The 22599-nt window shown below is 43.0% G+C and overlaps 1 protein-coding gene across 1 annotated transcript in view; it reads right to left on the reverse strand.

Annotated features, from left to right (window-relative positions):
* The window catches only part of LOC124606735 (UNC93-like protein), a 417842-nt gene that overhangs the window by 320586 nt on the left and 74657 nt on the right, over positions 1 to 22599 (reverse strand). Inside the window, exon 2 of the mRNA XM_047138767.1 lies at positions 20416 to 20602. Within this exon, the coding sequence (XP_046994723.1) occupies positions 20416 to 20602 (187 nt within the window). The remainder of the gene's footprint in view (positions 1 to 20415; positions 20603 to 22599) is intronic.

The raw sequence follows: 22599 nt of genomic DNA on the forward strand, positions 1-22599 counted from the left end.
TCGTAACTGCCACGAGAGTGGAAGTGCGCAATCACACACCTGACCGCACAAGAAAAAGGACAGGACAGATGTAATTAACAACAGGTTACATATAAGGTATTCAAAGAACAAATCACTGCTTGAGCATAATACTAACGAATACCAAGTGGATGCTTAGAATAGATATTTAACTTAATGCCAATACTGTTATAAGTCCACCGGACAAAAAATTAGTGCCGGCCGTTGTGGCAGAGTGGTTCTAGGCGCCTCCTCCGGAATCGCGCTGCTGCTACGGTCGCAGGTTCGAATCCAGCCGCGGGCATGGATGTGTGTGATGTCCTTAGGTTAGGTAGGTTTAAGTAGTTCTAAGTTCTAGGGGACTGATGGCCTTAGATGTTAAGTCCCATAGTGCTCAGAGCCATTTTTTGAAAAAAATTAGTCACCTCTCTGCGCAGGCACAGATGAATCCTTAAGTCTTTACAGATGGCGCAGAGATCGAGTCACGGGTTCAACGCGCACTGCGTCTGTGTGAGCATACGGAAGTAGACATGGATGAATGTAAGGACGTGACAGAGTGAGAAAAAGGAGTAATCGTGTTTTGCCATGCCCATGGGCATATGTTGTGTAAAGTTGCTGGAGTCGTTGCTGTTTCGCGGCTGACTGTTCAACGTGTCTACACGGAGTGGTGGAAAACACGTGCTCCGAAACACAACGTCAGAACTGTGGTCGGAAAGAGATTCTGACTGAGACAGACCGGTGACTTATTTCACGGCTTGTGGACCAAAATTGCTTCCAGTCCCAACAGTAATTGTTGCAATCAGTGAACTAAGGTCCCAGATGCTATCGAGAAAACATTGTGAAGGGAAATGGGTGCAAAGAGCGTTAGGAGTCGCAAGAATCCGTTACTCACGCAAGCACATTAAGTTACGCGTCTTTAGTGGGCAAAAAACCATCGAATGTGGACACTAGCTCGCTGCTAGAGTGTTATATGGTCTGCATGCCGTTGAGTGCACAGAATGCCAAATGAAGCAGTTCTTCCTGAATGTTGGGAGGTCAACTGAGTGCCGGAGATGGGGCTGCAGTGTATTGGCGTATTTTCTGCTCGTCTTCGGCCCGCTCCCTGAGGTGACCACCAATACGAACCAGCATATGTATTTAAACATTCTAAATGATCAGGTGTTGCCTTCGAGTCTACATGTTTGATCTTTTTCAAGACGACAGCAGCAGAGTGTATCGGGTTGGAAGAATATGTGGCTTGTTTTCTGAACACTCCCTCAGCCTTATACATCTTGATTCGCCTACAAAATCACTTACCAGGGCAGTTCAATAAGTAATGCAACACATTTTTTTTCTCGGCCAATTTTGGTTGAAAAAACCGGAAATTTCTTGTGGAATATTTTCAAACATTCCCGCTTCGTCTCGTATAGTTTCATTGACTTCCGACTGGTGGCAGAGCTGTACGGAGCTGTTTAAATGGCGTCTGTAACGGATGTGCGTTGCAAACAACGGGCAGTGATCGAGTTTCTTTTGGCGGAAAACCAGGGCATCTCAGATATTCATATGCGCTTGCAGAATGTCTACGGTGATCTGGCAGTGGACAAAAGCACGGTGAGTCGTTGGGCAAAGCGTGTGTCATCATCGCCGCAAGGTCAAGCAAGACTGTCTGATCTCCCGCGTGCGGGCCGGCCGTGCACAGCTGTGACTCCTGCAATGGCGGAGCGTGCGAACACACTCGTTCGAGATGATCGACGGATCACCATCAAACAACTCAGTGCTCAACTTGACATCTCTGTTGGTAGTGCTGTCACAATTGTTCACCAGTTGGGATATTCAAAGGTTTGTTCCCGCTGGGTCCCTCGTTGTCTAACCGAACACCATAAAGAGCAAAGGAGAACCATCTGTGCGGAACTGCTTGCTCGTCATGTGGCTGAGGGTGACAATTTCTTGTCAAAGATTGTTACAGGCGATGAAACATTGGTTCATTACTTCGAACCTGAAACAAAACGGCAATCAATGGAGTGGCGCCACACCCACTCCCCTACCAAGAAAAAGTTTAAAGCCATACCCTCAGCCGGTAAAGTCATGGTTACAGTCTTCTGGGACGCTGAAGGGGTTATTCTGCTCGATGTCCTTCCCCATGGTCAAACGATCAACTCTGAAGTGTATTGTGCTACTCTTCAGAAATTGAAGAAACGACTTCAGCGTGTTCGTAGGCACAAAAATCTGAACGAACTTCTCCTTCTTCATGACAACGCAAGACCTCACACAAGTCTTCGCACCCGAGAGGAGCTCACAAAACTTCAGTGGACTGTTCTTCCTCATGCACCCTACAGCCCCGATGTCGCACCGTCGGATTTCCATATGTTTGGCCCAATGAAGGACGCAATCCGTGGGAGGCACTACGCGGATGATGAAGAAGTTATTGATGCAGTACGACGTTGGCTCCGACATCGACCAGTGGAATGGTACCGTGAAGGCATACAGGCCCTCATTTCAAGGTGGCGTAAGGCCGTAGCATTGAATGGAGATTACGTTGAAAAATAGTGTTGTGTAGCTAAAAGATTGGGGAATACCCTGGCGTATTTCAATGCTGAATAAAACAACCCCTGTTTCAGAAAAAAAATGTGTTGCATTACTTATTGAACTGCCCTCGTACTTGAATCCCCATAGAAGGTTTGTGGTAGATGTCGGAATAGACGGTAGCCCATCGGCATAAGTATCGCGACAGTTTTGTGGAATTCCGCGAGAAAAGCCTCAGCGAGTGGTTTAACCTTGATGAGACGTACCTGAACAACCTTTCGGACTCACTTCCTAACCGAACCCAAGCGATTATCAAGTTCAGTGGCTTCTGCCTTAGTAACGGGAGATGGTCGTGTTTGATTCCCAATATGGTCGGATATTTTCTCGACTCGGGGACTGGTGTTGTGTTGTCGTTAACCTCGTACCGTCAAAAATGACAAGAAAGTCGCCTAAAACAGATCGTCCTATCGTCATACCACTACTGAGATGGCTGTATGGGCATGGACCGGAAGTCTCTAAAAGCGAAAAAAACGTCCAGTGGCAGAATTACACGGTGTTAAATGATGCCTGTAATAATTTCACCACGACTAACTAATTTTTTGTCCGGTGAGCGTATAATCTAGCCTTAAACAGACCAATTATCTCCATTTTAGTCGACATCAAGAGGATATAAGATTCGATTGACTGACAGTCTCCTTTTGGCATCCTACAAAGGCAGGGAGCAGGCCCGAAGACAATAAGCCTCGTCAAGCAACCACACACGTACAAGAAACCAAAAATAAAATTTTAGGAGCAAATATCAGTGCCTTTTGCAAATAAAACTGCTGTTGGGATCTCACCACTCCTCTTCAGTCTTATTTTAGATGAAGTCATCATTGAACGGACAAAAATAATTTGAAAAACCTACTCAGCTTCCATGGACAAAAGATAACATTAAGATTCCTTGCATAGGTGTCGCAGAGGATGTGCTAGTGGATAGCTACACCACAGCAGTAAAACTGTGTGATGCTGTCAATGAATGAGCTGGTAAATCTAGCCTAAAAACCTCTCTTGAAAAACCTGGGTCTACACTGTTTTTTCTTTTCAAAGCAATTTTAGTAGACTCTAGAACACGACCGTATTGTGCTGCAGAAGTGAACATTTATACATCTATGGAGCGAAATGTATTAGTCGAGAGGAGAAAAAAATCAACATGTGAAATGCCAAGGTCAAATAGATGTCTTCTCCAGGTATTAGTAGCCTATCGAACCCTGTGATGTATAACCGACAGCCGTAGATTTACGAACCATGCCGTCCAGTAGCTGCACAACAATGCACCCTCGTATGAAACTTAACATTCGGAAATTAAACGCTATATACAGGCTAAGCAAAAGAATGGGGCACTTCAGTTATCTCAGTAAGATCATTAAACAGATGGGACCAGAAGGAGCACAGAGAATTCGTTTTCAGAAACTCAAATGAGCACACGGGCGAACGCATTACATTTAGTCCACTCTCACGAAGTTAGACAGTACAATACAATTATCAAACCTAAAATTCTCTACGTGAGTGAAACCTTAATTCTCAACAGGTAAGGTGTTGCGGTAAGAATCCTGGAAGAACAAAAATGTATTATGAGGAAAATTTAAGGTCCGTAAAGAATGGAAACGGTTACAGACAAATTGTCACACATGCCATGAGATGACAGAAAGCAAAGATATCAATTATTTACACGTATCCGAAGGCTCCCAAGAATGACACATATGGGATAGACACGTGATAACAAGACAGGCTATAGAACAATTATGGCGCGGACGCTGGTAGCGCAGGTATGTGTGTATAGAAGTGCCCTCTATTGGGAAGCGAACGTTTATCGCTGCGTCATTTGCTCGTCGGCATTTCAGTGAGTCGTATGTGCGTGCGACTTCACTATGGTGGGCAGGAAAGAGGGATAACGAGGTGCAGTCCGTTTTTGACTGCACAAGGAATATCAGTAGGTGAAATTTATGCGCGAATGTCTGCTGTGCGTGGCGAACAGACTACGTCACGTGTGCGCGCGTTTGAATGGATTAAACGATAACCAAAAAGTCGGGTGACTTTGAAAGATAGCAGTAGGCCAGGACGGGCTCATCGTGTCATTATCCCTTCTGTTATTCCTTGGGTGGATATAGAGGTCTTCTTATGGGGCATACAACCAAAGATTCATGCCAAGAGAGTAAAAGGAACAAAAATTTCATAACAACGGTGCTGCGCGACCAGGAACACAACAGGAAAGCTTTAGTTGGATGACAACAATTGGGTGAGGGTGACCTCAGATGATTAAGTGACTTTATTTTTTATGTCAGACGAATAAACTTTGTGTTCCGATATCGGTCTTGTACACAATAAAGGTCGTGGGTTAAGCAACTGTCCCGTTTTCTCATTTTTCAAAATGACTTTCGGTGGCTACTTCCCTCAGAAATGAACGACGGCGGACAGTGGGGCGCATTCGGTTCATGCTGGGCATCAGTCACGGTACCACCCACGCATTCATGAAGGAGAATCTGAAGTTCCGGAAAAACTAAGCGCAGTGGGTTCCCCACACAGCCTGACGGAGGAACAGAAGGTGGACAAAGTATCGACATACCTCCAGCGTGTGGGACGATTTCATGATGAGGAATATCGTTCAGTCTCCCGTACTGTAGCGGGAAATGAAACAAAGTGTCATCATTTTGAGCCGGAGAGCAAGCGTCAGAACCAACAATGGAAGTGCATGGATTCACTCCCACCAAAATATCCAAAGCCGTGCATGCCAAGTCCGGGAAAGTCAAGATGACCTTTTCCTTGCCTAAGGCGGAATTCCTCATCCAGTTTTGCTTTCAGTGTATGGTCTCGCTGCTCATACACTTTCCCGAACACGGCGTCCAATTAACGCACAGCAGTAGCTGGATATCTGCAAAAACTTGGGCGCGCTAACAGATACAAACGCCCAGGAATGTTGACGGATGGCGTAATATTTTGTAGGATAGTTCCCACCCACAAGTTTCCATGGCTGTTTCGACTAGGCTGCCTAAGTTTTGGTGGGAAGCTCTTCCACATTCTCCATATAGTCCCGACCGGTGCTCCATCATATTTCTGTATTTCTGGAGCCCTAAAGAAAGACATTCGTGGCCGTCCATTTGCTTCGGACGAAGCGGTGCACGCCAAGGAGCTATCATGGTTTCGTAGCTAACTCCAAACATTTTTCCGTGAAGTCATTAATCGTCTAGGCTGAAGTTGGGATAACTGTATTAACAATTATAGCAGTTACTTTTGAAATAATAAACACTTTACCCACTTTCCTTCAATGTGTCCCATTTTCATTTGACTGTGCTTTATTTATAGGGAACTTAAAGAATATACCATGGATACAACAAGATGGAAAAGACGTCAACAAAGCCCAGACGGAAGCAGTGGCAGTAGTAGTCCACGATGCTGTCCATTCGAAAGTTAAACTGTCGAGCAGTACAACGACAGAAATAAAACAAAATTGGCTTGAAGGAAAAGTAGCCTTCCGGTAAATGAATATAATAGTACTGCGTGGTCCTAGAGGGTCTATATGCAGATAGAGAAGCTTCCTTCTTCAATGGAAGAAGCTCGATGATGTGCAAAACGAATCATAAATTGTGTCATACTAGCAGCTCTACGTGGTTCTAGAACGAGAAATAAGGGGCGCGGAGAGGGTGTGGCCAAGTAGCTATCAACTGTCAGGAATGGAATGTAAGTAGCAATCTGAATCAGTTCATGAATGCAGTTAACTAACTACCGAAAAATAACCTTTAAACTAAACACCATAAATATAATTTGCATTGTATTACACAATAAATTTGAAGTAGTCGGTTGCGTATAATGTTTCCTGTACACACAATAAAACATTTGCACAAATTAATTAATATATGCCGGTAACTACTGGATACTACCACATAATAATTAAATTCCTTTTATCTGACTGTAAATAAATCACAAGCCCGATCGTCTTGTGCTTTACACGAAGTTCACGACTGATCCTTCAAATGGCATGATTTTGTTTACATGGAAATCTGTAATCGAGCACCTGCTACAGAAAGCAGTAGCGCAAGATGTGTTCACCGTTTCGATGGTCCTCAAACATGTGCTAATTCAGTTATATAGTTTTAGAGCATTGTGGCGTCAATAACAGCTAATACCACAGAATATTTACGTGTAAATATGAATGAAAAATGTGTAACGCCTTGCTATACACAAAGGGAATATGACTGAATATATGCGACCAATTTGTGCCGAAACGTATAATTCTGTGAGATCGACGTTTTCACGTAACTTCCTGGTTTAAAATATTCTTGAATTACTGTCTCGTCAAATCTGGCTAAAATCTCGATCTTTCGACGAAATGCTCCCTCGTGTTCATCAGTAATAACCTACTGTCGTAACTGTTGTTGTGGTGACCATTTCCTGCTAATTTCTATTCCTCAGGAATTCCTGAATCACCCCCTGCAATGCTGTTTATGAGTGGCAGCACAACAGCTCGAATCACCAGACTGACGTATAGATTTTCAGTCAGGGTGCGTGGTATAATCAGGCCCTCAACTTGCCTTATTCTAACTATCACACGGCCATCACTGGCACTGATGCATAACCAGTTTTCAACAGTAAACACAACAGACCTCCTCCTTGTCCTCCAATAAGCCCTCGCTTGACAACACTGAAATTGCAAATGGCAATGGTTTGGGGTCAAAGGAGTGAACGCTGCAGAGCGTCTGGCTCGGAGCTGTCCTTCAAGTAGCCTATTTGTAACAGTTCGTTGAGTCACTGTGATGCCAACTGCTGCTCAGTGTGATGCTGAAGATCCAGTACGATACGCCAGAGCCATCTGCCTAATACGACTGTCTTCTCTCTGAGTTCTGCTACGTGACCGTCCGGTGCACATCACCTTGCGACTGTACGTTCTCGTGACCATTGCTGCCAGCAATAATGTAGAGTGGCTACATTTCTGCCAATTCTTTCTGTAGTACCGCAGAAGGCACATCCAGCTTCTCCTAGCCTTATTAATCGCCCTCGCTAAACTCAGTGAGTTGTTGATAATGCGTCTTTGTCGCCTTAAAGGCATTCTAACTAACGTCAACTCACAAAGTCCAATCTCAAACATAATCAACGCTCACAACAGTTACAGCGTGTATTTAAATAAAAGCTTATTTGCATTTCATAGTGGCGTTCTTGGTGCCACTCTTACGCGACTGACGCGAAATCCGAATAGACATCATCGTTCAGATGTAGAAACACGCATACAACCTTCGTTACGTCGCACAACTTCCTCTTGGTGTTGCGACTTTTTTTTCGTCAGTGCATATACGAGAGCAAGTGAAAAAGAAATGGCATCTTGATGAGGTCTGTTTTCACACAATGGTCTGCCGGATTCACTGTATTTACGAGTGATCGACTCACGTCTCATGAGTGGTTATTATGCGACTGAGAAAGTTTTGCTCTTGTTCTTTAATGGTGCACTTCCGCGTGTTCAGCCTAGTTCTTTCTTTTTTATCCACATACTCGTATTTCGACGAGCGTCTTATTTTTCTTCATGTTCTGTGGAGTGTTGTGTCGTAGGTTCCTGGACTCCAACTAGACGGTAACTGTTGTTCGTCTATCATCACTGTTCAAAAGTGAAGTAGATTCCCACTATGCCCTTTGATGCTCTTTTGTTTCTAGTGTCTACCCTGGTATTCCCTGAAGCGCACTTCCTCTCACTTTTTCCCCACTCTGGTGGATGTGATTGTCAGCGAGATTTATGCTGGACCAAAATCTTACTTAAACTGAAACCTCACGCCCTGTTTATTAAGTTTTCCAGTATCTTTATTTCGGTAGAGAACCTAATCTAGCTGTCACAGAAACTTGGCGTTTGCACGACAGTACTGGTCTCGTCGTGTCATTTGATAAGTATCCTCCAGGTGTTACTCGGTGACAGCTGATTTGCTTCTTTGTTTAAGTACGGTGTGTTACTGAAGTTCCGTACACGTCTCCTCGGGTGTGCTAATAGTCATTCGCAAGGAGTGGGGTATACAGCTGGTTTTCTGAGACCTAGATTGTCGTAAACTTCACAAAGAAGACTATCTTTGTTGTAGGGAGACAAAAGCGCTGTATGCCATGTATCGAGTGGAGGCCAACGACCTCTCAGGATAATGGCGCTGCACAAGGTAGATAATCGATTCCTGGCATCTCTTTGTCTGTTGACATCTTTTTCGGGGCGTTCTTTGTTCTGACTGCAGTCCCGTCTCACTTTGACAGTCTGAGTACCCATTCCTTAACACTATCCTTGGCTACAATTCTGAAAGTGTTCGTGATGTATGGACCGGAGTCTTTAACACTGAATTTCTTTGTGGAGGATGGTACTGGCTCGAGGCATGAAGACAGAGGTAAGTGTCGGTGCGTTTTCTATACTCACTGTGATCCAGCCGGTCTTCACTTAACTAACGCGTCGAAGGAAGGTAGCTGTTTTCTTTTTCCAAGTTCCATCTTGAATTTTATGTTATGATATACAGAATGAATATTCCAAAACTTCTTAAAGTTTTTTCGTTCCAGTTGGCCAAACCACAAACAAGTCGTCGAATATACAAAGAAACATTTTCATCTTAACTGCTCGGAGCATCAAAGTACGTAGTGCGCGTCGGGAATGGAACGTAGCTACAAATAGCTGCGCGAGCCCGAGGACAGTTCACGGTTTGGACGGAGTCCAGGCAATGAGCAAGGCTCACAGCAACTGGAAAAGATGGCTGGGTCGGTCGTCCAACTATTGTGCCCAAAAAATAAGCAACAATTTGCACGAACTATCCGAGAGATTACAAGTTTATTCGTTCTTTACCAAAACTCCTTAAATTTTGGAGTTTCCTAACGACTCTGTTTGTGTTCATCGGTTGACGTGGTACTCAGCGAGCACAAACCTTGCGACAGTTTACACATGAATAGGCAATTTGCTAATTCAAAACGGGGGCTCATTTTCAAATATATCATCAGTTGTGGTACGACGATTATCACAAAACATTCGCTCAGCAGTCTCGGAGTTCCGTTCCTTTTTCGAAGTAAGTGATCTACTCGAACTTTCATCGTCGCAGACTCGTACACGTCCATTTTTAAAGCGATTTATACACACATAATTTCTTCTTATGCTCAGACAGATACTGCTGCTGCATTTTGCTTATAATCTCCACTGCTTTGGTTCCTTCAGAGTACAGAAAACGAATCACTGCCCTCAGTTCTTATTTGGTGCATACGGAATCACTAACGACCACAACTATTCATTGCAACAACACAGGTTACTTATAAGAAGAATAGTAATGTTGAAGAATATCATTGTTGAGATAATGCTATGAATGTGTGGAGGAAAAGTAATATCTGTACTTGTTGACTCATATATACCAGGTGTTTATTAAAGGTGCAAACGAAAGAGATGAGTAGGGTACAATGGCACAAGCAAATAATCTTAATGGACATAAATCTGGAAACAAACAATTTCCCCGATACGACGTATTATGAGAGTGCATTTACAGCTTTTAACGGAGTCCCCGAGCATCCAAAATGCAGATATGCACTTGTGCACAGAATCATTACAAGTGCTTCATATGGCCACCATTAAAATGAAGGCAGTCTTCAGAATGTCTCCTATTGATGTCCTCGCTCTTTCAAAAACACCAATTGTGTTCCGATTGCATTGGCAACCATCCACAATACTTTACCTGAGATCATAGATTCTATTAACGGGGTTGGAATATAAAAAGTTTTTAAATACCTCAGTACAAAAAAATCAAATTGGATCAAGTCAGAGAACCTGCAAAGCCATGGTTTTTGATAGCCAGGACGCAGACACATGTGGAAACGCTATTTACTAATATTGGGGTATTAGTATCACGCTTGGACTAGAAATAGCGTCCTTGATTAGTAATCAAAATGCCCTCCACTTAAATTTTAATTAAAAATTATCCGATATGTCTACCGAAGACTTCCGGGATAATAAGTCACCTTCATTCTGCCAACGGCCTTGTCAAAAACGGCGGAGGAGCAGACAGAGGTTCAGGGCACTCTCTTGTCCTTGGAGTGGAAAACTGCACGTAATGGTGGTAGAATTAGCAATGATCAACTGTATGAGAATGGAGAAGACAATGGAAACCACTGCATTAAAGACACGTAATATGTATCCACAGGACATGTGGCTGTCATTGAGAAAGTGTCATGATGATCTGTCTATTGGCAAAAGATTCCGGAATAGTCCCCCACTCGGATCTCCAGGAGCAGACTGCTAAGCGGGAGCCAATCATGAAAAAAAGACTGAATAACCAACGAAAGGGTAATGTTCTACGGGTCGGGGAGCGTAATGTCAGAAGTGTAAACGTGGTAGGGAAGTAAGAAAATCTGAAAAGGGAAGTGCTCGATCTAGATAAAGTGGGGTTCAATGATGTGAAATGGAAAAAAAAGACAAGCATGTCCATTATAATTATCCGGGCTGTTATGCCGTGGTCGGTTGATGAATCCTGAAGTGATTCCCAACGTTTCGTCTCCGACTGCGGGAGACATCTTCAAGGGGGTCCGCAGCTTGATGGAAGGTCCAACACACACACTGGCTCGCTACTGACTGCCGCTAAATTCCGGGTCCGCGCGCCCCCGCGCCGCGGCGTGACGTCACGTGTTTTGAAAACGTCAGTGCAATTGGCCGCTGTCCGTCGCCGTCGATCGCCGTTGCCATCACCCAGTAGTGGACGAGTGGTACACATCGTCTTTAACACCGGCATCCATATACCGTTTAATTTGACGCCCTCCTCCTTTTGGTTGAAATTATTTGGGTGTTTAGCGATTTCGATTGCCTCCCTGTAGAGCCTTTCGTAGTATCCGCTCGTGGCCGCTAGTACTTGCGTCTCCTCGAAACGAATATTGTGGTTCCCTGGCTGGAAAGCATGCTCCGCAACAGCTGATCGTTCCGTTTCTCCTCTTCTACAATTTCCCTTGTGCTCTTCCAAACGTTTAGAAACAGTTCTTTTAGTGGTACCCACATAAACATCACCACAGCTGCATGGGATCCTATACACTCCAGATTTTTCCAATGGTTTGCGAGCGTCCTTGGCAGGCCTAAGGTATTCCTGTATCTTCCTGGTGGGCTTGTAAATTACGGTAATATTCCGCTTCGTCAATATTCTCCCTATTCTTTCCGTTACATTTTTAACAAACGGCAGGAAAACCTTAGATTTTGCAGTAGCCTGTACGTCAGTATGATTTCTGCGTGGCTGCCTCATCGCACGTTTTATTTCGGCGGACGAATATCCGTTCTTCGTTAGTGCATTGTGGAGATGTTCCATCTCAGCGTCGAGCAACTCAGGTTCACAAATATTTCTAGCTCTGTCCGCTAACGTCTTGATAACACCCCGCTTCTGTTGTGGGTGGTGGTTCGAATCCCGGTGCAAATAACGGTCCGTGTGCGTGGGTTTGCGGTACACTGAGTGGCCCAAACTACCATTTTCGTTTCTAAACACAAGCACATCGAGAACATGTAGTTTGCCATCTACCTCCTCCTCCATAGTAAACTGAATTCTTGAGTTTATACTGTTCAGATGTTCGTGGAACCGGCTTAGTCCCTCCCTACCATGTCTCCACAACACAAACGTGTCATCCACGTATCGGAACCATACATTGGGTTTCTTGCTGGCAGTACCTAAGGCCTGTTCTTCGAATTTCTCCATAAATAAGTTTGCAATTACGGGACTTAGGGGGCTTCCCATAGCCACGCCATCCGTTTGCTCATAAAACTGTTCATTCCACTTGAAGTATGTGGTCGTCAAACAACACTTAAACAGCTCTAAAATATCGGCAGGAAAAATTCGATCCAGCTGTTCCAATACATCATTAAGTGGAACCATGGTAAACAGCGATACCACATCGAAGCTGACCAATATGTCCTCCGGCTGGACCACTATGCCATTCAATCTGCTGATGAAATGTGTCGAATTCTTTATAAACGAGTCCGAACGGCCCACATGTGGTTTTAACAGCGTAGTCAAAAACTTGGCTAACGAGTAGGTGGGCGAACCAATGGCACTTAGTATCGGTCTTAACGGAACATTTTCTTTATGAATTTTGGGCAATCCATAAAGCCTCGGTGGTAGCGCAACCGAACTGCAGAGTCCTTTCTGTACACTCTCTTCAATGGAGGACTTTTTTATTAACCGCGACACAGTTCTGAGAACGTTGTTAGTGGGGTCCTTATTCAGCTAGTTTCAGTTTAGGTATTAATCCTGTACCAAATAATACTCCTACAGAAGGAAATTCATTTGTAAATGCTAAAGATGTCTCCCGCAGTCGGAGACGAAACGATGGGAATCACCTCAGAATTCATCAACCGACCACGACATAACAGCCCGGATAATTATAATGGACATGATATTTCCGGCCGTGAAAGTTTACATTTTAGTAAAAGACAAGCATGTCTGATTAGATAACAACTACAAGGTAATATAAACAGCAGCCGAAAATGGTGTAACGGGAGTAGGATTCATTATGAATAGGAAGGTAAGGCAGAGAGTGAGTTACTGTGAACTGTTCAGTGATAGGGCTGCTGTCATCCGAATCGACAGCAAATCAAGGACGACAACAGCAGTTCATGTATACATGCCGACGACGCAAGTCCCAGATAAAGAGATAGAGGAAGTATAAAAGGATACTGAACGCGTAATTCAGGACCTCACGGAGGACTGTAATGTGGTTGTAGAGGAAAGAGCAGAAGAAACGGTTACGGGAGAGCTTGGGCTTGGTACTAGGAATGAGAGAGGAGAAAGGCTAATCGAATTCTGCTATAAATTTCAGCCAGTAGTAGCTAATACTCTGTTAGAGAATCACAAGAGGAGGACGTAAACTTGGAAAAGGGCGAGACCGACGGGAATATTTCTGTTGCAAAATCGTCAGCTAGAGGTTCCGAAATCAGATACTGCATTTAAAGCGTACTCATGAGCAGGTATAGACACAGATCATAATTTAGTAGTGATGAAGAATAGGTTGAAGTTGAAGAGACTAATCAGGAAAAACCGGTGCCTGAAGAAGTGGTATACTGAAGTACTAAAGAATGGAGAGATACGCTTCAAGTTGTCTGAGGCTATGGAAACTGCGACGAAGAATAGCTCAGCAGGCAGTTCGATTGAGGAGGAACGGACATCTCTAAAGAGAGCAACCGCAGAAGTTGGAAAGAAACATGTAGGTACAAAGAAGCTAACTGCGAAGAAACCATAGGTAACAAAAGAAATAGTTCAGTTGATAGATGACAGAAAGAAGTACAGAAATGTTCAGGGAAATTCAGGAATACAGAAATGCAAGTCTTCAAAATGGTTCAAATGGCTCTGAGCACTATGGGACTCAACTGCTGTGGTCATAAGTCCCCTACAACTTAGAACTACTTAAACCTAACTAACCTAAGGACAGCACACAACACCCAGCCATCACGAGGCAGAGAAAATCCCTGACCCCGCCGGGAATCGAACCCGGGAACCCGGGCGTGGGAAGCGAGAACGCTACCGCACGACCACGAGATGCGGGCTGCTAGTCTCTGGGGAATGAAATAAATAGGAAGTGTAGGGAATCCAAGACGAAATGGCTACATGAAAAATGTGAAGAAACCCATAGTGAAATGATTGTAAGGAAGACTGACTCAACGTATAGAAAAGTAAACAAACCTTCGGTGAAATCGAAAACGAGGGTGACAACTTTAAGAGTGTAATGATAATTCCACTGTTAAATGCTAGGAGACAGCAAATATATGAAAGACGACATTGTATGCCTCTGTGAAGGGGAAGACTTGACGTTATAAGGGAAGAAACGGGAGTCAATATGGAAGACTTAATCAGTATTCGAAAGAGCTTTGGAAGGTCTAAGATCGAATAAGCCAGGAGCGATACATAACGTTCCATCAAAATTTCTAAAATCATCGGGTGAAGTGGGAACAAAACGATTATTATGTTGGTGTGTATAATGTGAGTGCCTGGCGATGCACCATTTGACTTCAGAAAAAAAAAAAAAAAAAAAAATCATCCACACAATTCCAAAGACTGCAAGAGCTGACAAGAGCGGGAACTATCGTAGAAGCAGCATATCAGCTCATGCATCCAACTTACGAATAAGAATTGTATACAGAAGAATGGAAAAGATAATTGAGGATGTGTTACATGGCAGTTTGGCTTCTGGTAAGGTAAAGGCACCAGAGAGGCAATTCTGACGTTGCGGTTGATAATGAAAGCATGACTGAATAAAAATCAAGACACGTTCACAGGATTTGTCGACCTGGAGAAAGCGTTCGAAATGTAAAAAGGTGCAAGATGTTCTAAATTGTGAGAAAAATAGGGGTAAGTGATAGGTAAAGACGGATAATACATAATATAACCGAGAACCAAGACGGAAAAATAAAAGTCCGAGGTGAAAAAGGATGTGCTCGGATTAAAAGGGTGTCTTTCCCCTATTGTTGGATCTGTATCTTGAAGAAACAATTGCGGAAATCAAAGAACGGTTCAAGAGTGATGATACTGCTATCCTCACTGAAAGTGAAGAATTACAGGATGTGTTCAATGGAATGAAAATTTAATCAGTACAGAATGAAGAATGAGAGTGAATCGAAGAGAGACGAAAGTAATGAGAAGCAGCACAAATGAGCACAGCGAGAATCTTAACATCAGAACTGGTGACCACGAGGTAGAAGTAGTTAACGAAGCGATGACAAACGGAGCAAGTAGGACGTAAGAAGCACACTAGCACAGGCAAAAAGGGCGAAGAGAACTGTCAAATATAGGCCTTAACTTGAGGAAGAAATTTCTGAGAATGTGCATTTGGGGCACAGTATTGTTGTGTATTGAAACATGGATCGTGGAAACCGGAAAAGAAGAGAATCGGACATTCGAGATGTGGTGCTACAGAAGAATGTCAAAAATTAGGTGGACTGGTAACGCAAGGAATGAGGAGATTCTCCGCAGAATCTGCGAGGAAGGGAAAGTATGGGAAACACTGACAAGAAGAAGGGTGAGGATGATAGGACATCTGTTACGACGTCAGAGAATAATTACCGTGGTACTAGAGAGAACTGCATAGCATAAAATCTGTAGAGGAAGTCTGAGATTGGAACACATGCAGCCAATGATTGAGAACGTAGATTGCAAGTGCTACTCTGAGATGAAGCGGTTGGCACAGGAGACGAATTAATGGCGGGTCCCATTAAACCAGTTAAAAGACTGATGACTAAAAAAAGAAGAAATCCAAAACGGTGTTAAACGTTATCAGTTTCTAATTTCCGCCTCACTTGTAGTATTTCACGATAAACGTAGCGATATTAATAGCGTTTAACACTGATGATTGCACTTATTGAAACTTCATACAGGGGAATCTTTCACAGCGTCTACAACCATGTTAGGCTGAATAATACATTTTTTCTTGGTCGCTACGCCGCTGAACACAGATCTGCCTTATTAATGTCTATATCCCAAGAAAACTACGTCACAATACACACTGTCTGTGTTCTCCCTGTTCAGATCATACAAAGCAGAGAAGAAACAGGATTGTAACAATAGTTATATAACTACAGTTTTGTTACAAACTTTAATTTTTACCAACTGATATTTTTGTGCAACTGTTTTGTTACGAGTACCTACCACTACTGATATTTTTAAAAGTTATATAGCTTTCACTTGTACCTCTTACAAGGGCTAACTTTGTTTAAACTATTTACACTGTGTCAGCGAGAATGGCATTGCTCTAATTCTTACTTTTGCCCACTAGGTGTGTGTCGGCTTTTGACATATTGAATAGTATTTCGTTTTCGACGTTTCATATTGAAGTCATTTATATCGTGATTTGATGACGCTGTAAACGTCATCACATTTTGTAACGGGTAAGTATGTGAGGTGGGTTCCTTGTTGGCTTTGAGAGATGTCATGGCACTTTATATGGTTCTGTATGTTAACGTTTTCATTACGAATAATGTCTGCAAACGCAGTTGCCGACACTGTGGCTTTCAAACTAAATTTTGATAATGTATTAATGGTATTGAGTAACTTCGGCATTATGACAGCATTCCAAATGGTCTTGTAGCAAGAAGGAGCAGCTTTCGTACGGTATTGGAATGTTGCTCCTGCACGATTTTGACATTGAGGCACCACTAACGTTTTGACTGATGATGCTTGCGGTGGACTTGGTGCTATTACTCATATTAACAGCATATGTTCAGGATTTATTTTAGCTGCATATAAATACAATGGTGGACCTGTAGGTCACACGGAATTCGTTGTGGATCGCCTCTCCAGTAACACACACTTCACATCGCACATTACTGTTGATGCATTTGATGTTATTTTCGATGAATAATTGAACAAAATACAGTTCCCTTCGACCATACACATCTAACAACGCTAGATATAGCTAGTATTAATACTACAGTCGTCGTTTTTTCCTCCATATCCAACAATTATGGTCTTGGCTCTTTGAAAAATAATGTCGCGTCACATGATCAAATTACCTATCTTTTGAAATCTATTAACGTCCACTGTAAAAATGATTATAAAATGTTACATGATTATGCTGTAATTAGAACATTTAAGGAGGGGAGTAATTCCAGAATGAGATTCTCACTCTGCAGCGGAGTGTGCGCTGATATGAAACCTTCCTGGCAGATTAAAACTGTGTGCCCGACCGAGACCATCTGAGCTACAGCTTTACTTCTGCCAGTACCTCGTCTCCTACCTTCCAAACTTTACAGAAGCTCTCCTGCGAACCTTGCAGGTTCGCAGGCGAGCTTCTGTAAACCTTGCTGTTAGAGCGAAACGTGTAATGAGGAGCAATAATAAAAAGAATATAGCGGCCAAGACAGGAGTGTTTTATTTGTTAGTTTGATTGTTTTCTAGTCGCCCCTATCATTTGTTGGCGATTTATTTGGGAATAAATATGCAACCAGTCTTTTAATCCCAAGGCTCAGCTTAAGATTAACAAAGGCGGTTGTCCCATATGTCCAACTATAAATGCCACAAACAGACAAGGATACAAAATTATAAGAAAATATCATAATATACTGTAGAAAAATTACACCTATGAAACCAGCTTTTCAGTTACCAACAGTTTTGAGTTAACCAGCAATATTAAGGATGTAATAGTCCCATACACAGCAACACTTGCCTCCTGTGGCTTAGTAAACCACCATACGTACATCCCCTGCAATGACACTCTCTCAATGATACGAAGCAATTTAATCAAATACAAAACGCTAAGCAATGCAGAAACTTATGAACTATGACACTGCTTGAATTAATCCTCCCAAACAACTCTTTCTAGTCAATGACAAGTTTTACATGTAAAACCAAGGTCTGGCAACGGGTAGCAGCCTTGCAGGCTTGTTTGCAGACATACGAGACGTAAACTGAAAGACGAACTATACTTAATTCATCCACAATTCACTGGAAAAATCGTACGTTATAAAAGATATATGGATGAATCAATAACACATTTCAGTGGTCCAAAAGAAGAACTAAATAACGTATCAGACGAAATGAATATAATGCACCCAAATATCAGAATCAGACCATGAAAGGAATTAATTTCCTTGATATGACGATTCACAGTTACAATAACAAGTATATTTTCCAAATATATAGAAAACTCACTACCACTGATGTTGCCAGTAACAATACCTCATGACACCCTAACCAACAGCATCCATGTTCTTGAAGTCATCTGTAAATCGTGTAGTTCGCATCCGCATCAGTGAAGCAGACATATGTAAAGGAATGAACATACTAAAATTAATAGCCAAAAATGATGGATATAACACCTCCCCCAGAAAACGCTATATGAAAAAATCAAAAGTAAACTTATGCAAGCACCACCACCATCACAAGTCAAAAAAGAAATGAAAAGATCTGCCAGTCTTCCATTGTAGCACAGTATCATATAAACTCACAACCATTTTCAGACCACATAACATAAAAACTCAGGATAAACAAAAAATTAAAACTGTTCACAACAATAGATCTTCCTCCTCGAAGCGGCTTTCAGTGACTCTTTCCAACCATCCGCTCTCTCCTCTGAATTTAAGAGTGGAATTCCCATTGCACTCTTAATGGTATGGTATTTCCCTTGTTACTAATTTCACCACAGGTTGTTTTGACTTTGCTGTATGCTGAGGCAGTACTTCCGATAGTCATTTCTTTTTCGATTTCTTCACATTTTTCATAGGGCCATTTTGTCTTAGCTTTCCTGCACTCCCTATCTATTTCACTCCTCAGCGACCGGTATTTCTGATTTTCCCTGAACATTTTTGTACTTCCTCCTGTCATCGATCAACTGAAATATTACTTCTCTTACCCATGGTTTCTTCGCTGTTACCTTCTTTGTACCTGTATTTTTCTTCAAAATTTCTATGACTGCGCTTTCCAGAGATGTTAATTTCTCTTGAACCGAACTGCCTATTCTTCACTGCAGTATCTAGAGGCTCAGAGATATTCATGCATATCTCAGCAATTCTTAGTACTTTCGTATCCTACTTCTTTGTGCCTGATTCTTCGTGAGTAGTCTCTTAAAATTCAGCCTCCTCTTCATCACTACTAAACTGTGATCTGAGTCCGTATCTGCTCCTGGATACGCCTTACGATCCTCTATCTGATTTCGAAGTCTCTTTGCGACCATGTAATCCTGCTAGACTCTTTCCGTATCTCCTCGTCTTTTCCAAGTATGTCTCCACTTCTTGAACAGGGCCTTCGGTTTTACTGGCTGAAATTTATTGCAGAAGTCAATTAGTCTTCTTCCCTTCTCATTCCTAGTACCAAGCCTATATTCTCCTCTATAGCTTTCTGTTGTTCCTTCCCCTACTACCGCATTCCAACCATCAATGACAATTAGAGTTTAACCTCCCTTTACGTACTGAATTATCGGTTCAGGAGCGTAATATAGTTTCTCTACCTCTTGATCTGCTTGCAACGTCGACATGTGGTCCTGAATTATTGTGGTTGGTTGCCGTCGATTCTGAAGAGAACAATCCTCATCAGACTCTTTCTATTATAGGCCACATGTTCTGTGAATACACATCGTGTGTCTTTAATGCAGTGGTTTACATTGCCTCCTGGATCGTCACGCCGTTGATCATTGCTGATTCTTCCGCCAGGGGCAGTTTCGCACCCCAAGAGAAAGAGAGTGCCCTGAACCTCTGTCCGCTCCTCCCGCCTTCTTTGATAATGCCGCTGGCAGAATGAGGGTGATTTCTTATGTCTGAAGTCTTCGGCCGCCATTGCTGACAATTTATATTCAAAATTTAAGCGGTGGTAGTGTTGGAACCCGGGACAGAGGACGTTCCGATTACTAATTCACGACGCTACGCCTAAACCAAGGGTCACCCATTAACTCCAAATTTCGCCGCTCTATACTAGTGGTTACGTTCGTCGAACGTCTTACATTGACGTCTGCCGTTATTTTACGCTGTGTTGCTTGTCTTTTAGCACTAACAACGCTGCGCGAACGGCGCTGCTCTCGGTCGTTAAGTGCTTGGCGTCAGCCACTGCGTTGTCCGTGGTGAGAGGTAAAGCCTGAAATTTGGTATTCTAGGCACACCCTGGACGCTGAGGATCTTGAAATATTGGTTTCCTAACGATTTCCGAAATGGAATATGCCATCCGTCTATCCTACAGCTACCCCTTCCAAGTCTATTAATTCTCGTCGCCACCTGAGTACAAATGACAGCTCCGCGAATGCGCTACCCTTTTGTTCCTTGTGTACGCAATACTACCGCCACCTGTATATGCGCATATCTTTGTCCCATGACTTTTGTCACCAAAATGTATATTAGTCAAGCATCCTGTACATATACACAGGATAGCTGCGCTCACTGCGTGGTGGTGAAGTGGAAGTAAGGTGTCCGTCAAGCAGACGCTAAATCACACTAGGGCGCTTACTAACCTTTGCTCGTGCGCCTCGAGGTCTTTTGGACGTTGTTGGCCCTTCTCCAGAACCAGTGTGGGCAGGCTGGAGCACACAAGGGGAGCAGCGGGCGCCTCCTCCTCCGGTTCTGGACCGCACAGCTTCTGCAGCCGCTCTGCCGCAGAGTCGCGCCGCATGTCGGTCATCTCCGTGCCGCACTCGTCCTCTGAGAACATATCAGTCCGTCGATCAGTATCGTCTGGAACCTGCACATCTTCCTTTTACGAATATTTCTTTCGTGTCTTTGACAAGAGGTGCCCTTATGACGGGTGGTTCAGTATTCAAAGGTAGACATCTGAAAGAAATTATAACGTTTTTCCTAACTGTGGTTTCAGTATGATTATAGAATTAAGCAGCTACTTAATTACGAGTTGGTTAGAAGGCAACAGCACTTCTGATGCCACTCTCGCTAACGGGCGCGATAAAGCAAGCGGGAATTATATCAGAATGTTAGAAGTAGTCACAATCAACCTACAGTCGCCCATTACAAACACTATTGTAAGGAGCTTAAAAATGTTATTAGGAAGGCAAAGAGTATGTGCTGCTCAAATAGAATATCAGATTCACAGGATAAAATTAAAACCATATGTTTAGTTGTTGAGGAAGTGTCTACACAGCATCACAAGGTCGACGATGTGAAGTCACTTCGTAGTAAAAATATTTCTGTTACTGATAAATCAGATCTATGTACAGCATTTAACAATCATTTTGTGAGCATTGCTGGTGAATTAAATTAAAAAAGTTAGTTTCTACAGGATATCACATAACTCTCTTAGCATATGCCTTTACGAGATTGATGTCTGAAGTACTCCTCTGTGATACAGACAAGGGGGAGATTGAGTCAATAATTAAATCACTGAAGACTAAAGACTCTCATGGATATGATGGAGTGCCTAGCAGGATTCTCGAACATATTCTCAGTTCGAATATAATGAATTTCCTTGAGACACAGAAGTTGCTGTCCATGCATCAGCACGGCTTTAGAAAGCATCGCTCCTGCGAAACGCAACTAGCCCTTTTTTCACATGAAATCTTGCGAACCATGGATGAAGGGTATCAGACAGATGCCATATTCCTTGACCTCCGTAAACCGTTTGACTCGGTGCCCCACTGCATATGGTATTAGCATATGGGATTGGTTCCCAAATATGTGAATGGCTCGAAGACGTCTTAAGTACTAGAACCCATGACGTTGTCCTCGATGGTGAGTGTTCATCGGAGGTGAGAGTCTCATCTGGAGTGCCCCAGGGAAGTGTGGTAGGTCCGCTGTTGTTTTCTATCTACATGAATGATCTTTTGGATAGGGTGGTTAGCAATGTGCTGCTGTTTGATGGTGATGCTGTGGTGTACGGGAAGGTGTCGTCGTTGAGTGACTGCAGGAGGATACAATATGACTTGGACAAGATTTGTGATTGGTTTAAAGAATGGCAGCTAACTCTAAACATAGATAAATGTAAATTACTGCAGATGAACAGGAAAAAGAACCCCGTAGTGTTTGAATACTCCATTAGTAGTGTAGCGCTTGACACAGTCACGTCGATTAAATATTTGCGCGTAACATTGCAGAGCAATATGAAGTGGGACAAGCATGTAATGGTAGTTGTGGGGAAGGCGGATAGTCGTCTTCGGTTCATTGGTAGAATTTTGGGAAGATGTGGTTCATCTGTAAAGGAGACGGCTTATAAAACATTCATACGACCTATTATTGAGTACTGCTCGAGCGTTTGGGATCCCTATCAGGTCGGATTGAGGAAGGACATAGAAGCAATTCAGAGGCTGGCTGCTAGATTTGTTACTGGTAGGTTTGATCATCACTGAGGAAATTTAGAGAACCAGCATTTGAGGCTGACTGCAGAACAATTTTACTGCCGCCAACTTATATTTCGCGGAAAGACCACAAAAATAAGTTAATAGAGATTAGGGCTCGTACAGAGGCATGTAGGCAGTCATTTTTCCCTCGTTCTGTTTGGGAGTGGAACAGGGAGAGAAGATGCTAGTTGTGGTACGAGGTACCCTCCGCCCCGCACCGTATGGTGGATTGCGGAGTATGTATGTAGTTGAAGATGTAGATGTAGAATATTGTGCGGCTCATGCTAGCTCTGTACTTAGCCATATTTGTAATTTTTCCTTTAGCAATTGTCAGTTTACTGAGCGATTAAAATA

The sequence above is a fragment of the Schistocerca americana genome, chromosome 3, assembly GCF_021461395.2.
Source record: "Schistocerca americana isolate TAMUIC-IGC-003095 chromosome 3, iqSchAmer2.1, whole genome shotgun sequence".
Lineage (NCBI taxonomy): Eukaryota > Metazoa > Arthropoda > Insecta > Orthoptera > Acrididae > Schistocerca > Schistocerca americana.